The following is a 15,175-nucleotide window of genomic DNA, read 5'->3' as shown; positions in this document are numbered from 1 at the left end:
CACTCCCAAAGGTAAGCAGGGACCTCCAAGACAGGAGATCAGGACCTAGGAATGACCCGGTGACAGCATCCACCTGGAGAGTCAGGCCTGGTTCCCTGGGGCAGCAGCCAACTTCCCTGCTCTGAGACCTGGTCTGCTGGGCCTCATGGGCCAGAGAGTGACCGGGTGAGCTGAAGGTGAGGAGACCGTAGAGCTGGGAAGAGGCACAGGGCAGTGGAAGGGCTACAGGTTCTGGGGTCTGGGAGGCCCAGGGCTCAGCTGTGGTTGGTGGACTCTGAGGCAGGCACGGGGCAGGGGAGAGGCCAGGTTTGCCAGGCTGAAGACCCCACTCTCATTCTGGGTTGGACAAGCTGCCCCCTCCATATTCAGGTACTCCACCTGGGGTTTCTGGTACGGGAGACAGGCCCAGAGCTCCCCACTGCACTAAACAGGCAGCAAGCTCAGAGCTGAATGTAGCTCTGTGTGTGTGTGCGTGTGTGTACACAAGCATGTACCTAGCCATTTGTATATCACAGATAGCTGTGCACGTACTTCAGCCTGTTTCTGTTGGTGTACATCTGTGTGTGAGTTTGGGAGTGTGTGGAAGGGACTTTCACCCCTTCCCCTACACTTGGGGACTCAGTCAGCGCAGCTTGTGGTGGGGGTGAACTCTAGGCCCGAATGGCCTCCCCAGTAGGTCCTAGATCAGAATCCTTGCCCCGTTCTGCTCTGTCTACCCTGGTGGAGTGACCCAAGTAAGTCCTTTTCTCTATATATATGTACTTTGGTTTCCCTAACTATTAAGTAGAGAAAACAAGGCTGCTGGAGGCGGAAATAGAACTTGATTGTGTCAGTGTCCAGCACGGGCTTGCACACAGGAGGAGCAATCGTCCAGCTCCAGCTAGCTCAGCCTCCCATGGGCAGACTGAGGACCAGCATATGAAATGACCAGAAGGGATGGAGGGAGTGAGGAGCAGGTTCCAGGCTGGTGTCTAGGTTCAGGGGAGAAGCCCCAGACCCTGTGGCTGTTGGAGTACACCCAGTCCCTCCTTCCAGGGGCTCACCGTCAAGGGGCACACAGAGAATGCCCCAAGATGAACTGTGCATTGATGGGAGAAGCCCAGGACGCTTCAGAGGAGCAGCCGCCCCTCCAGGGCACTCTGGGAGAGCTGCAGGAGCCTGTAAGAGCTGAGCGGAGGTGTGAAGGGGCCAGGTCAGGAGATGGGCAGCCCAGACAGAAGGAAGAAAGCCAGGTGGTGAGCAAGAACTTTCAGGGTTTAAGACACAATCCTGTGAAGCTCTTCACCCAGAGCTAGCTAAGAACCCTAGATCTGGAAAAGCTTTTTACCATCTTCATTTTCAGAATCAATCACGGGGAAGCCCAATGTCATTAGGACGCAACAAGCGTAAAGTGGGAGAGGGGCGGAGGGAGGCAGAAAGAGTTGGCCAGGCCACACGTGCACCCAGCACCCTGGCTGCACAGGAAGGAGCCATGTTCTGCTCTCTGAGCAGGGTATGCAGAGCAAATAGAATAAAGCCTCTGCTCCAGTACAGCCAGGGAGGAGACTGAGCAGGGATACAGAAGCATATCAGGCAATTTCAGTCCTGAAAAGAGCTCTAAAGAAAGATGAAGCCAAGAGAGGGGAGCAGTCAGGGAAGGTCTCAGTGAAGAGGTAACATTTGAGCAAAGACCTGAAGGAGGTAAAGGAGCAGGTCATGAGGCAAGACTGAAGGAAAAGCATTTCTGGCAGAGGGAACAGCAAGTGCAAAGGCCCTGAGGTAGCCTGTACTCTATCTGGTGCAGATCCAGCCAGGAGCTGTGTGTGTTTCAGAAAGGTACACAAGGGCCATGTCACGGAGGCCCTGGTGGGCTGTGACAAAGGCTGCGGGCTCTGTTCTAGGTGGGGCTTATGAGCAGGATGCGTGGTAAAGACCACTCTGGTGGTTGTGTGGGAATTGGCTAGTGAAGGTGGCCAGATGACTGGCTGGTGTAGGAGCCAAGATGATAGATGATATTGACCTGGATGGTGGTGGGAGCCACAGAGGTGCCAAGAAGGAGTTGGGTCCTGGGAGCAGTTGGAAGATAGAGCCACACACTTTTCTGGTGACTGGATCCTTAAAGTAATGTAAGAGTCACCATATAATAATAGTAAAAGACAGGAGGCTGGGGTCATCATCACAATTGTCAATTGTCACAATTGTCCACCTCCTGCTGGACTGTCAGCCTCAAGAGGCTGGGAATGAGGTCTCTTTTATTCACCAGTGTGACCCCCATGCCCAGCACAGAGCCTGACGCCAAGCAGGTGCTCAATAAATATATAGGGGCCTGATAACTGAATCCTGGACCCCAGAAACTGGCACCACCTCCGTGACCCAGCTCCATGCCTCTACACGTCCTGCTTCCCAGAGGCAGCAAGATGTGAACGAGAGCACTGCAACGGGAGTCTAGATAACTGGGGCTCTACTCACAGTCTTTTTTTTTTCAAGTTTTATTTTTTAAAAATTTAATTCAGTTTTTGCTTACCCATTCTTTTATGAACTATTCATTCAAGTGGCAGGCCCTGTGCTGGGTTCTATAGGGATCCAGAAGTGGATAAGACACAGACATGTCTTTCTTGTAGAGAAGAGGAAACGAAGCCGAAACCCAGGCAGATTGCTGATCTTGACCAAGGGCTGCCTAGAGTGGCTTACTCTCCAAGGCCTTGGGCCCCATCACTGGGCAGGTGACCCTGGAGCTGGCATTTAGGGGCCCGTCCTTTAGGCAGAGGGTGTGACAGTACAAAGGCACACCCTGTGGACCTGCAGGGTGATGTGTGTGACAAAAGGAGGGCTGTGGGGGCGAAGGCAGCAGCCTGGCCATGGAGGGCCTTGGGTGCCTCAACTAGGGGTTTGGAGGTGGCTGGGGGCCTTGAGAGGACTCTGAGCAGGTGAATGGTTGGAGGTGGGCAGGGAGAGCTCTCTGCTGACAACATGGAAGATGTGCTCGAGGCAGAGATGGGAGGCAGAGAGGGCATTAGGAGGCTGCCCTGGGAGTCCGGGTGGGAGGTGATGGGGAGCCCAGGTGTATTCCTCACCTGCCCCACCAATTTGGGCTGTGTCAGATCTTGGGTCTCACACAGGGGATTTTCTGTGATACTCAGAATTCCCCCAGACGAATGTAAGCGTCATTTATGAAGGAGGCAAAACCCAGGGAGTGAAGGCAGTGCTTGGGGTATGGGGGGAGGAAGGGGGTGCCTACTGAACATCCTGCCTGTGACTACTCCCCTCTGTGCCTCCTCTATCAGATCGATGACCTTCTCTGAGCCTCAGTTTCCCCTTGTACCCTGATGATGTGTGAGGCAGTAAAGCATGGTGGTGAGGGCATTATCCTGGAGACAAATAGCATCGGTTTGCAGCCTGACTCTGCCGATAACTAACTGTAGGATCTCAGTCAAGTTCTTCAATCTCTCTGTGCCTCAACTTTCTCATCTGTAAAATGGGGATGGATAATAACAGACCCTGTCCCCCAAGAGTCCGCAGAAGGCTTACACGAGATAGTGCTTATAAAACACTGGAAAGTGAGTGTTAGTCACTCAGTCCTGTCTGACTCTTTGCAACCCCATGGACTGTAGCCCACCAGGCTCTTCTATCCATGGAATTTTCCAGGCAAGAAGTGGGTTGCCATTTCCTTCTCCAGGGCATCTTCCCAATCCAGGGATTGAACCTGCCTCTTCTGCATGGGCAGATGGATTCTTTATTGTCTGAGCCACCAGGGAAATCACTAAAACACCGGAAAAAACAATTCAAATAAATGTCAGTCATGGTCATCTCTGTGCTTTCCGAGTCCCCAGTAGGTCCTTGGTGATCCAGACTCAGTAAAATAGGGATGTGGCTCTCTGGCAGAGAGAGTGGACCTGGGGCCGAGAGAGGGAAGGAACTGGCCCATCACAGGGCTCTCCTGGCTGTAGCCACCCCACTCAGCTCGTGGGGGCAGCCACTTTCACCTGGGGGGCCTTGGACACTCTGAGCAGTGGGCAAGGCTGTCCACTCATTTCAGGATCTTTATCATCCATGGTCCTGGCCCATGAAAGCCAGCAGGGCCCCATGTATAAGAAGTCTTCTTGTGGAGGGGAGTCCTATACCCAGTTGAGAATGACCAGCAGTCGCCTCCTTTCCTTGCATTCATGGAGGCCAGTTAAGAGATCCATGTGCCTGGAGCCAGACATCCTTGGCTGAGAAACTTCAAGCATCACAAATGAGCCCTATTTTCAGAAACCCTTTGTGTGAAAACCCAAGACTCAGCCCAAAGGACCCCTCCGCCACACACACACACACCCCTGGGGATGTATTTTAAAGGTACAATGGCATTTGGGTTATGGGAAGAAGAGGCTAATTTCTCAGAGGTGTGGAATCCTTGCTCTGCTGGTGGGTGGGCAAGTCAAGGGCTCTCTCTGGACTGTGGAAAACCTGCCCAAGAAGCCAAATAGCTCTCAGCAGTTTCCCGGAGGGTCTAGAAGGGGAGACAGCTGCAGGCCTGGGGCGCAGAGGGGTGACATTCAGGTATTATTTCATCATGATTTGTTATTTAACACCTCATTTCCAGGAAGTGGCCCAGAGTAGCGGAAAGATCAGGGAGTCAGACACCAGGGCTTGGAGTCAGACACCCCACTTATCTGCTACGTAACCTTTTGTGACTGGCTTAGCCACTCTGGGCTTCAGTTTTTCCATCTGCAAAATGGGGCTGGTTGCCAGCACCAGACATTCATATTGCATTGATAAAAAGGAGGCTAGGAAATCCCTGGACTGAGTTGTTGCTAAAACATTCTAGCTCTCAGTCTCCTCCTCTGTTCAATGGGTGCAGAACCTTGAAAGGCATTTGGAAGTTAAGCAAGAAAATACAAGTAGAGTGTCTACACAGAGAGGACCTGAGGAAGAGGAATGCATGGGGACAATGTTCCTCACATCCCAGAGACCAGAGGATTAAAGGGAGTGATATCTATGAACTGTCTTGTGCAGACACTACATGAATACTAGTTTTTATCTCCTTCCTCTGCCCCTAAGATACTTTGAACAGTAGGGACACAAGAAGGCTGGTGCTCCTTGGAGGGCAGTCCCTGGCTCAACACAGAGCTGACTCAGGGCTTCTAGGCTGGGAGGGCCAAGTAAATGAATTGCATTAATGTTGTGGAAAGCTTTGCTGTTGAGAACGAGGAGCAAGGAAAAAGCATCCCCTGAATGGAAGAGAAGCCAAGGCTAGGAAATCCTGATGGCAGGAGGAATTGTTTTATAGAAACATTTATGCCATGTACGCACCCCAGTTCCATCTGAGGGTACAGCCTTGGGGTGGGGTTTAGGTAGTGAAACGTCCTTCTCTCCTCTGACACCAGATGCAAAGGTAGGGGTTCCAGCTGGCCACCCGGGGTGAGCCATCCTGAAGCATGCTTCCCGCCTTTGGGAGCTGGCTCAGGGCCCACTTTGAATTACTGGTACCTGGCATTATGATCCTGCTCCTCCAAAAGGCAGAGGTGCTGTCTTACTTCTCTGCAAGGCCAACATTCAGCAAAGGCTCCCTTGCAAATGCCAGGCTGTGTCCAACCCTGGTCTGTTTCCTTGCCAGGATGCCCATGGCCAAGGCCCCCCAAGCGGCTGGCGGGCAGGGTGATGGAGGTGATGGCGAAGAGGCAGAGCCGGAAGGGATGTTCAAGGCCCCCAAGGATGCGAAGAGAAAAGTCCGAGACTACCTCCGCCTGGCTCCCCTGTGGCTGGCTCTGGTCATGTTGGCTTCAGTGGGGGTCCTGCTCTGGTATTTCCTAGGTAACTGCATGGGCCCCTGGGAGAGGCACATGGGGAGGACTTAGCGTGGTCGAAAGGGCACAGCAGGACAGACCAGGATTCCAGGCTCAGCGACACCTGGAAACTCACTGTGTGACTTGGACATGCACTTCTCTTGGAGTCTCCCTTCCTGTCTTGTTAGATGGTAGTGCAAGATCCTTTCTGGAGCCAAGTGCCCCTAACTCCCAGCAGCTGAGGAAGAAGTGCTCTTCCAGTTCTTGTAAACTGACAAGCTGAAGGAGTATAAGCATTGCCTCCCTTGCCCACAGCCCTCCTGGGTTGCCCTGGGCTTGGAGCCAGCTGGCTCAGTTGGAGGAGGCCCAGTGGTGCTGGTGGTGCCTGACACCAATTAGTGTTTCTGCTCACTTGAGTCCAACCTGGGAGCTCTTCTGGGCGGGGGGACCTTGGCTCTATCATCTCTGAGTCTCCAGGACCCAGCATGAGTTGGGATGAAGGGGAGGGGCACCCAGGACTCAGGTGTCCAGGGCGGTGTCCATGTATGCCGATGGCTTTATACCCCAGCCCGAGCACACCTGGAATTCAACCCAGAGGGAAATGGGGGCAAGAATGTCTGGAGCAGCTGTGTCTCCCCATGTCCTGAATTTAGGCCTTCCGTTTCTGGTATCACAGCTCTCAATCAGTCTGTTGGGGCCCCACGAGCAACTAGCCTATATTCTGGGTCCATTCGTCCATCCTTCCTTCATTCATTCATTCAGTACTGACCACCTCCTATACACCAGCCTTGTGCAGGTTCTGGAGACAGTCCCTGCCCTCAGCATAAAGTCTGCCAAGTGTTAGGACAGAGCAAGCTGAGGGGACCCAACAGAACCCTAGCAGGGACAGTCCACTTTACCCAAGAGATCAGAGATCTCCCATTATGCACTGTGCAAAAGTTAGACCATTTTCTTACTGATTGCATCTCCTGGTGGAATTTCAGGTCCATTGAAAGGAATGGGGACCCACTTTGGAGCAGCCACTGGGGAGAGCAGCCTACGCCCGACTCCAAAGGGAGTTGAGGTAGGGGGTGTTCTAGAACCAGCCCCTGGGTCAAAGCTGTTAGGAAGCCTGGGTCTGAAGCTCACCCACTTGCCATGATGTTAGGTGGATTGTGATTCTGCTCAAAACCGAGCAACGCAGGCTAAGAGTAGAAGCTGTGTGCATTTCACCACCGGCAGGAAGCCAGCTTCCCAAATAGCACAGGGCTGCCGAGGCCTCCTTAGGCTGCAGGATAATTAGTCTTCAGGGAAAACTGCAGAGCACCAAGCTGCGGCAGTGGGGCTGGTGGGGGGCGTGGGGGTGGGGCAGGAACTCACCTGCCAATTGTCTTCACAGCGTCTGATTTCTCCTGGTTAGACTTCTGGAGTGAATCACCCCACTGGGGGCACAGGATGCTCCATGGGGCTGAGGACCCAGAGGGTGAGAGCTCCTTCCAGCTGGGGGAAGGCAACCCTCTCCCCAGAGGGACGCAGGTAGAAGAGCACTTTAGATGTTTGAATAGTTTCTCCCATCCTGGGCCAGGCAGTGCTCTGGATATTGGGCACTGGGGAGGGGATGGACTACAGACATGCCCTGTCTGGTCTGGAAGGGGAGATGGACAAGAGGCCTATTACACTGGAGCAGGATAAGCCTGAAGTGAGGAGCAAACGTCTGGATAAGTGGCAGCCTGACCCAGTGGCCCAGAAGAGGATGCGGTGAGGGCCGGCTTCCCAAGCCCAGTGGGCCCTGGGCTGGTCCACTCAGATCCGGGTAGCAGGGCCTTTCATGCTGCCCAGCTGTATTGCCCTGGTCCTTTGCCTCTCCTGCTGTCTTCTCAAACTCTCCCATATCCCCCACCCACTCTGCCTCCTGCTTCAACAAGAAAATGGAACCACTCAGAAGAGAAGCCCCATAGATGCCCTCCCAGATGTACCCATGTGCTCTGCCCTCCACCATCCGCATGGTTGAACCAGCCCTGCCTTATCTAAAGCCAGTTGTGGGACGTCCCTGATAGTTCTGTGGTTAAACTCTGGGCTCCCAGTGCAGAGGGCGCAGGTTCGATTCCTGGTCGGAGAACCAGATCCCACGTGCTGTGTGGTGCGTCAGGAAGTGGGGAGCAAACCAACCAAACAAAAAGCCTTGTAAAGCCTGCTGTCCTCCCAGCCTGGATCCCAGCCCCTCTGCCCATGCGGTGGCCCGGCTCCAGCCACGCCCCCCTCTCTCCTCTGGGGGCACCATCCATCAGTGTACAGTGCTTCTCTTTGCTCTGGTACTCAGTCCCTCTGGTCTCCCCACCCCCTGCCAGCCATTACTCAGATTCCTTTTGTAGCAAACTCCTGGTGTTTCAAAATGCTGTGCCCTCCAGTTCCATACCTCTGTCTGGTACCCTTTCCAATCTGACTCCCTGTCCCCCACCCGCCCATAACCCCAAGAGTACTTGTCATGGTCACTGCTGAATCCAGTGGCCAGTCCTCATGGCATTTGACCTGCAGGCAGCACTTGACTGGGTACCTCATCCCCTCCTCCTCGAAACACTTTCCTCGCTTGGCTTCCGGGGCACCCACACTTTCTTTGTCCTCAGCTTATGATGGCTTCTCCTCTGTGTCTTTGCTGTTGGAGGGACTCTCCTCCTCTCTGCCTCCATTTATGCCCATATCCTCTGATGATTCCCAAATTTGCATTTCCAGCCCTTGAGCTCCACTGTGCACCAGGAAGGTGGGCTGGGGGTGGGAGGGGGACAGGGGCAGGCGCTGCTCCTCCTGCAGGATGTCTAAGGGTATTTCAGACCTTACTGAGAGTTAACTCTTTTATAAATTGTCATTCTACCTTTGGAGTATATTTTGAAGGGGGCTTTAACTTCTTAATTGATTTGTACCAGTTGTTAACATAAAATGATATTGAACTATTGATTTTCCATGTCTCTGAGGCAATGTATCTTTATAGACAAGTGTTTCAGAAGTTTGAGATTTTGAGAAATGATTGTAACTTTATCGTATCATCATTAGTGACCTGGACTTCGCTGGTGGTCCTGTGGTTAAGACTTTCCACTGCAGGAGGTTTTGGTTCAATCCCTGGTCAGGGAAGTTCTGCATACCTAGCAGTGTGCCAAAAAATAAAATAAAATAGAAAATCATGACCTAAGAAAATCCTTTAAAATTGAAAAAAATGGAGAGAACATCCCAGGAGGTGGTCATTTTATCCTTCCTATGTTCCCTCCTCTTTCTTTTACTGCCCAACCTCAATTTGCCAGCCAGCAAGCCCAAAATATACCCTGACACCAATCACTTCTCTCTTCCCTGCACAGCCTGGTCAGGCTCCCTTGGACCACTCACACTGGCACGGCTGCAGGAGCCTCCTGTAGGTCCGCGTGCTTTTGCCCTGGCCTTCTTACAGCCTGTTCTCAACACAAAGGCAGAGGGATTGTTTTATAAAGTAAATCAAATCATCAGACTTCTTTGCTTAAAGCCTGCCATGGCTCGCATCTCACTCAGAGCAAAAATCAAAGTCCTTCCTGGGTTGCCCTGTGTGACCCTTCCTCCACCATCTTATCTCCTCCTGCTTTCCCCTCGTTCAAATCTTTGCTCTTCCTCAAACACAGCAGACAAGCTCCTGCCTCAGGGCCTTTGCACTTGCCAGTCTGCTGCCTGGAATGCTCTTTCCGTAGGTTAACATCCACTTGACCAACACCACTTCCCTCCTCTCTGGCCTGCATGTTGCAGCCCACAGCAACGCTTGATTTCTATACCACTTAACACCTCTAATATGTTATGTCCTGTGTTCGCTGTCTATTGTCTGTCTTTCTTGTTAGACTACAAGCTGTTAGGGACAGGTTTGGCTTTTGTGTTGTTGTTATCTGTTCACTGTCCTACTGGTATATTCCCATGTACTCTAGGCCAGTCCCTAAACATAGCAGGTTCTCAATAAATATGCATTGAATGAATGAATAAATGACTGAATAAGGCTAGAAAGTCCGGGCTATGAATCTGTTGTCTTCACATCAGTCAAAACGATCTTTGCAAAACGGAAATCTGATGACATCATCCCTGATTTTAAACCTTTCATGATTTCCCTTGTTCATCAGGGAAAGACCAAAATCCCGCCCTGTTGATGTCTCAGCCTCTTATTACCCCTGTCTGATTGCTCCACCAAACAGGCTCTTGGCCCTGGTCCTTAACATGACCCCCATTGTGGAGATTTTGCATATGCTATTCCTTCTGCCCTGACGATACTCTGCTGCTTCCCCTCTTCTTAATTTATTCTCCATCCCTCCTGTCTCAGATGGAGCATCACCCTGGCCTAGGGTTTGCCATGAACCCTCAAGAGCACCTCGTGCTTCTCCTTTAAGACATCCTGACAGATGAACCCACAGGCTGTACGGCTACTGGGGGAAAGTCTATCTTACCCATCTCTGTCAGGTCCATGTGGGGGGACCTGTCTGTCTTGGTTTACTAGTGTACCCCTCATAGTAGGTGCAGCTTGGACCACTCAGTGGACAACACAGAGGTGCTAAATCAAGAACTTGACCTTCTGGGCCCAAGATGGGTTTCTTGGTATCCATGTCCTGGACTAATCACTGGGTCAACTTCTGCCTGGGAGCCCCTGGGACACCACCCACCTGTGGGCCTCTGTCCTCCCTGGCTCTGTGCGGCCAATTTGTCACTACACAAACTCTGAATGACAACGACAAAGACGATGGCAGTGATGATGGTGCCTTGGAGGCCCAAGGTGCTGGAGGCTGTGCTGAGGGTTCGGGGTGGCAGGAGAAGGAGTAGGGGATTCAGGAACCATCCCCATCTACTTCATTGGTTAACCTTTGCTGGTTTCTTCCTGGGCAGGGTACAAGGCAGAGGTGACAGTCAGCCAGGTGTACTCAGGCAGCCTCCGCGTGCTCAATCGCCACTTCTCCCAGGACCTTGCCCGCCGGGAGTCCAGTGCCTTCCGCAGTGAAACTGCCAAAGCTCAGAAGATGGTAGGAAGGATGGCAGGGGTGAGAAGGGAGAGGGGAGGGGCCTGATCATGTCCAGGCAGTGGGTGAATCCATCCAGAACACTCATTAGGATCAGAGTCCTGCTCTAGGCATCATGGAAGGGAGACGGTGCAGACTGGTGGGAAAGCAAGTGGACTCTAGGGTCAAACTGCACTTGGATTAAATCCTGATTTTGCCACTTAGTAGAAGCATGACCTTTGAAAATTAGGGCAGTGTAAGGATGCTGCCAGGACCTTCCCACACCCCTTTTCCTCCTAACAATGGCTTACTGCACTGGGGATGGTCTCCCTCACAGCCAGCACCCTGTCCAGCAGGGCGGGCTGGAAGTGCTGAGGAGTAATTCCCAGCAGCAACCCTCAGGCACAAGAGACAGAGAAGGTGGATCCCTCAGCTCTTGGTGACAGCAGTTCTGAAGATGCTCCCACAGTCTCTCAGGCTTCTTTCATAGCTCAGTTGGTAAAGAATCTGCCTGCAATGTAGGAGACCCGGGTTCAATCCCTGGGTCGCAAAGACCCCCTGAAGAAGGGAATGGCAACCCACTCCAGTATTCTTGCCTGGAGAATCCCATGGACAGAGGAGCCTGGTAGGTTCCTAGTCCATGGGGTCGTAAGAGTCAGCCATGACTTAATGATCAAACCACCACCTCCACCAGTCTTTCAGAGATCCCTGCTGGATCTGCTCCTCAGCCACCCATAGCTCTGCCCCGAACCTTCACAGCCATGTTGGCTGCCTTCCTGCCTATCTCCTTCCCCACTGATGTGCCTTGGAATCACCTGGAAATAAACCACTTGCCTCAGGACCTGCTTCGGGGAGACCCACCCAAGACTCTCTTTCCTTTTCTGCAGAGTGGAGTAATAACTACAGTGCCTGTCTGCAGGGTTGTCGTGGGGTTAAAATGAGAGCATGTGGATGTTAGCTCTGTGCTATTCAGAGCTCTTTAAGAACCCACGATCCTGCATTCCACCCCACAGCAGCACTGCCATTGAACATGTGCGAAGACCAACTGTCTGAGCCCCAGTGGCTGTGGTTGGGCCTAAGGAGGGGACTCAGAAGCCCAGGGGGAGCTTCTCAGAGTCAAGGAGTGATTTGATGGAGGGGGAGAAGCCACTGGTAATCTAGTCAAGTTCAGAGCTAGTGGAAGGGGCAGGCAGATTCTTTACCACTGAGCCACCAGGGAAGCCCAGCTATGTGCAGGGGGAGGGAAATAAAAACTGAATGAGGTTTGTTCCCTGTCGTGGTCATTACTCACCATGTGACCATGGGCAAGCCTCTCTATCCTATAGATTCCTCAGTCAAGGAGGGCTGTGGGAGGGTCAAACGGTATCCCAGGGTAAGAGAGGGTTTCTGCAGAGAGTCATGAGGGGACTCTGATTGTTTTCCCTCTTTTTAGCTCAAGGAGCTCATTGCCAGCACCCCCCTAGGTACTTACTACAACTCCAGTGCCGTCTACTCCTTTGGGTGAGTCTTCTTGAGCACCCCCCACCCTCATCAGCCTTTGCTAGAGCCTTTGACTCAGAGAATGGGAGGGGATGCTGTAGGCTTCTGATGCAATGCCTTCATGTTTTAAAATGGGGAAACTGAGACACAGAGAGGAAACTTGGATTCCTGCATGTGACCTCCCTTCACTGAACTTGGTTTTCTCATCTGTAGAATGAAAACAATGGTGTGGCAGGGATTATACTAGACAGTGACTGTGGTGTCTTTATCAAGGGCCTGACAGGTATCAGAAGAGACCATGGAGCAGTAGTAGGGGTGGGGAGTGCAGTGGTCCCATTCACTTATAACAGAGTCTGTGGTATATTACCTAACCTCTCACGCCTCAATTTCCTCATCTGTGAAATGGGTGCGGGTCTCCAGAGCTCCTCCCTCAGAGGGTGTTAGGGATGTCTGGCTCAATGCCCATCACATGAGCCATAGTTGCCGCCCCCTCTAACTCTCACCAGGAGCAGGGGGCTGGGTGGGGCCCACACTCCAGGCTCCTCCCCCAGCCCTTCTCACTTCCACCTGCCACAGGGAGGGACCATTCACGTGCTTCTTCTGGTTCATCCTCCAAATCCCGGAGCACCGCCGGCCAATGCTGAGCCCCGACGTGGTGCGGGCCCTGCTGGCGGAGGAGCTGCTGTCTGCGGTCAACAGCTCGGTCCCCGCTCCCTATCGGACCGAGTATGAGGTGGACCCCGAGGGCCTGGTGATCCTGGGTCAGTACTGGAGACGAGGAACATGGGACAGTCTGGCGAGGCCCGGCAAGCCTGCCTCCAGGGATGGCTCCTCCCACCCCCCAATCCCAGTGGCCAGGAGCCAGGACTGAGGGGTGGGTCATGGGGGACGGTGGGCAGTCAGGGTCAATCTCAGACAGGCTCTGATAGTCTCTTCTATTTTTATTTTCATTTCATTTATTTATTCTCTCTGCTCATTTGTTTGTTCGTTTCCTTTTAACAGAAGCCAGCGTGAAAGACATAGTTGCACTGAATTCCACGCTGGGTACGCCACTTTGGTTTTTCCTCCCCACTTTCCTTTTGAGTTGGTATTTTTCTCGTTTGGCTGAGTGTCAGGGGTCCACACGGCCTCTCTGGGTGCAAGGGGCACTGGTCTGGGGTCACCCAAGGGGCATGATAATATAGACTCAGTGACAGGTCCTGAGCAGGGCTGGGGGCCTCTGGGGGGAGGAAGTATTGTGCACATGTGAACAAAGTGTGTATTTGCACAAAAGTGTGTGTGTTTCATGTGTGGGGTGTGAGTGAGTAGCAGATTTAGTTGCACATCAATGTGACTCTGCTTTTCTCTCATGGAATTCCATTTCTTCTGTTTTGAAATCTTATGTTTCCACTGATGGTAGAAAATAATCTTGTCGATTTGAGGTATATCAGTCACTTTGGCTTTGAAACTTGGTCTTGGGAGCTATTTCTGTCACAGGTAAGGATACTCCCTCCATCTTTTCCTTCCCTTTCTCCGCCAGTCGGGCTAATCTGTCCTCTCCTCCCACCCCATCCCCATGCCCTATTGCTAGAGTCATCTTGTGCTTCTCCAAGAGCCTCCAGTCTTCCTGAGCCCTGGGAAGCAAAGCACCAGCAGGGCCACCAAGGAGTGCTGTCCACATCGTAGGCTGTTGTGACTACTGACTTCTGGAATTAGGCAGTGCACCGCCTGGGCTACTACTGTACCCTGTGGCTCTGAGCAAGATCTCTTAAATTCCCAGATTCTTCCTCTTCTACCTAGGGAGGCAGAGTTGAAATCCTGGTTGTACCTTCTCTGACCTTCCTGTCCCCCCATGTGGCTGGTCAAAGGCTTATTTCCTTGGTGGATGGAGGTGATGGGGTCAATGACAGTTTTCAAATACTTAAAATCATGATTCTCATACAAAGATATGAGCACATGTCAAAGATTTGTTTAACTCACCGATGAGGGAAGCAGTAGGATTTTCCCTCATGACTAAAGGAGAGCACAAGAAATTAATCTGTCTATATTTATTGATATGCATCATCTAACACCGCATTGGTGCACACATTGCCCTTATCCTTGGTCTCAAACAGGCCTTTCCATTGCACTTGCCTGTGCTGAGTGTTCACATGTCCCCAGCTTTCTGGCAGTTGCTTTATAATCGTCCCTATTTGGTTCAGTACATGCCTAGAGCCCCTGCCCTCCCAGAGCACAGTGTCTCATGGGGCAAGGATGACAACTCATGTCCTCTAAGTAGGCTTTGGGGGCACTTTCTCCCTGCCAGGCCCCACACTGGCTCTGGAGACACCAGCTGACCGTGTCTTCACCCTGCCCTCAGAGGAGCTCTGAGCCCCATGAGGGAGACAACCACATACACAGAATCTCACAGCACCAAGTGCCAGGGCAAGAATAGAGGTCCCGGGGGCAGTGCAGAAAGGGAACCATTCTGCCCTGGGACAGAGGTGGACCCTCGGGGCTGTGATCCAAAGCAGAGGAAGGGATGTGTCTCTAGAGGGAGGAAGGGGTGCTCCTGACTAGAGAGGTCCTAGAAGGCTTCCTGGAGGAGGGAGGCTCAGAATTGGGGGATAGGGAGGAATCTGTCAGATCCAGCGGGGAAAGGACACTCTGGGTATAGGGAGGAGCATGAGCAAAGGGCAGCGAGAATACACAGGAGCTTCATTTACTTTCTCCCAGGCTCCCTAAAGGTGTTTCTGATGATCAACAGAGACCAGCACTCCCCTAATCAGCTTCATACAAAAAAGTAATTATTAAAGCGGCAAAAGCAAGCATCAGCTTGGAGCAAGATTCAAAGAATACAAGTACCTGGGAACAGCCAGACACCTTTCCCCAGGCTCCCTCTCCCTTCCCCTTGGCAATGTCAGAGGTTTCTCCCTGGAGAGATCAGCTCCACAGCTGGGGTCAGGATGGCCAGGGGTCATCAGGAGGAGGGAGGTGAGCAAGCGGTAGCAGTCAGAGCAAAGCCTG

The 15,175-nt window shown here is 52.4% G+C and overlaps 1 protein-coding gene across 1 annotated transcript in view; it reads left to right on the top strand.

The window, feature by feature from the left end:
- The window catches only part of TMPRSS6 (transmembrane protease, serine 6), a 48,840-nt gene that overhangs the window by 9,210 nt on the left and 24,455 nt on the right, over positions 1-15,175 (top strand). Inside the window, exons 2-6 of the mRNA XM_010860554.1 lie at positions 5,576-5,772; positions 10,602-10,735; positions 12,144-12,211; positions 12,767-12,951; positions 13,193-13,234. Coding sequence (XP_010858856.1) covers positions 5,577-5,772; positions 10,602-10,735; positions 12,144-12,211; positions 12,767-12,951; positions 13,193-13,234 — 625 coding nt within the window. The 5' untranslated portion in view covers position 5,576. The remainder of the gene's footprint in view (positions 1-5,575; positions 5,773-10,601; positions 10,736-12,143; positions 12,212-12,766; positions 12,952-13,192; positions 13,235-15,175) is intronic.

This window comes from Bison bison, unplaced genomic scaffold (assembly GCF_000754665.1).
Source record: "Bison bison bison isolate TAMUID 2011002044 unplaced genomic scaffold, Bison_UMD1.0 scf7180017864468, whole genome shotgun sequence".
NCBI lineage: Eukaryota > Metazoa > Chordata > Mammalia > Artiodactyla > Bovidae > Bison > Bison bison.
Note: the sequence above shows the minus strand (reverse complement) of the source record. Positions and strands in the feature narration are given on the sequence as shown.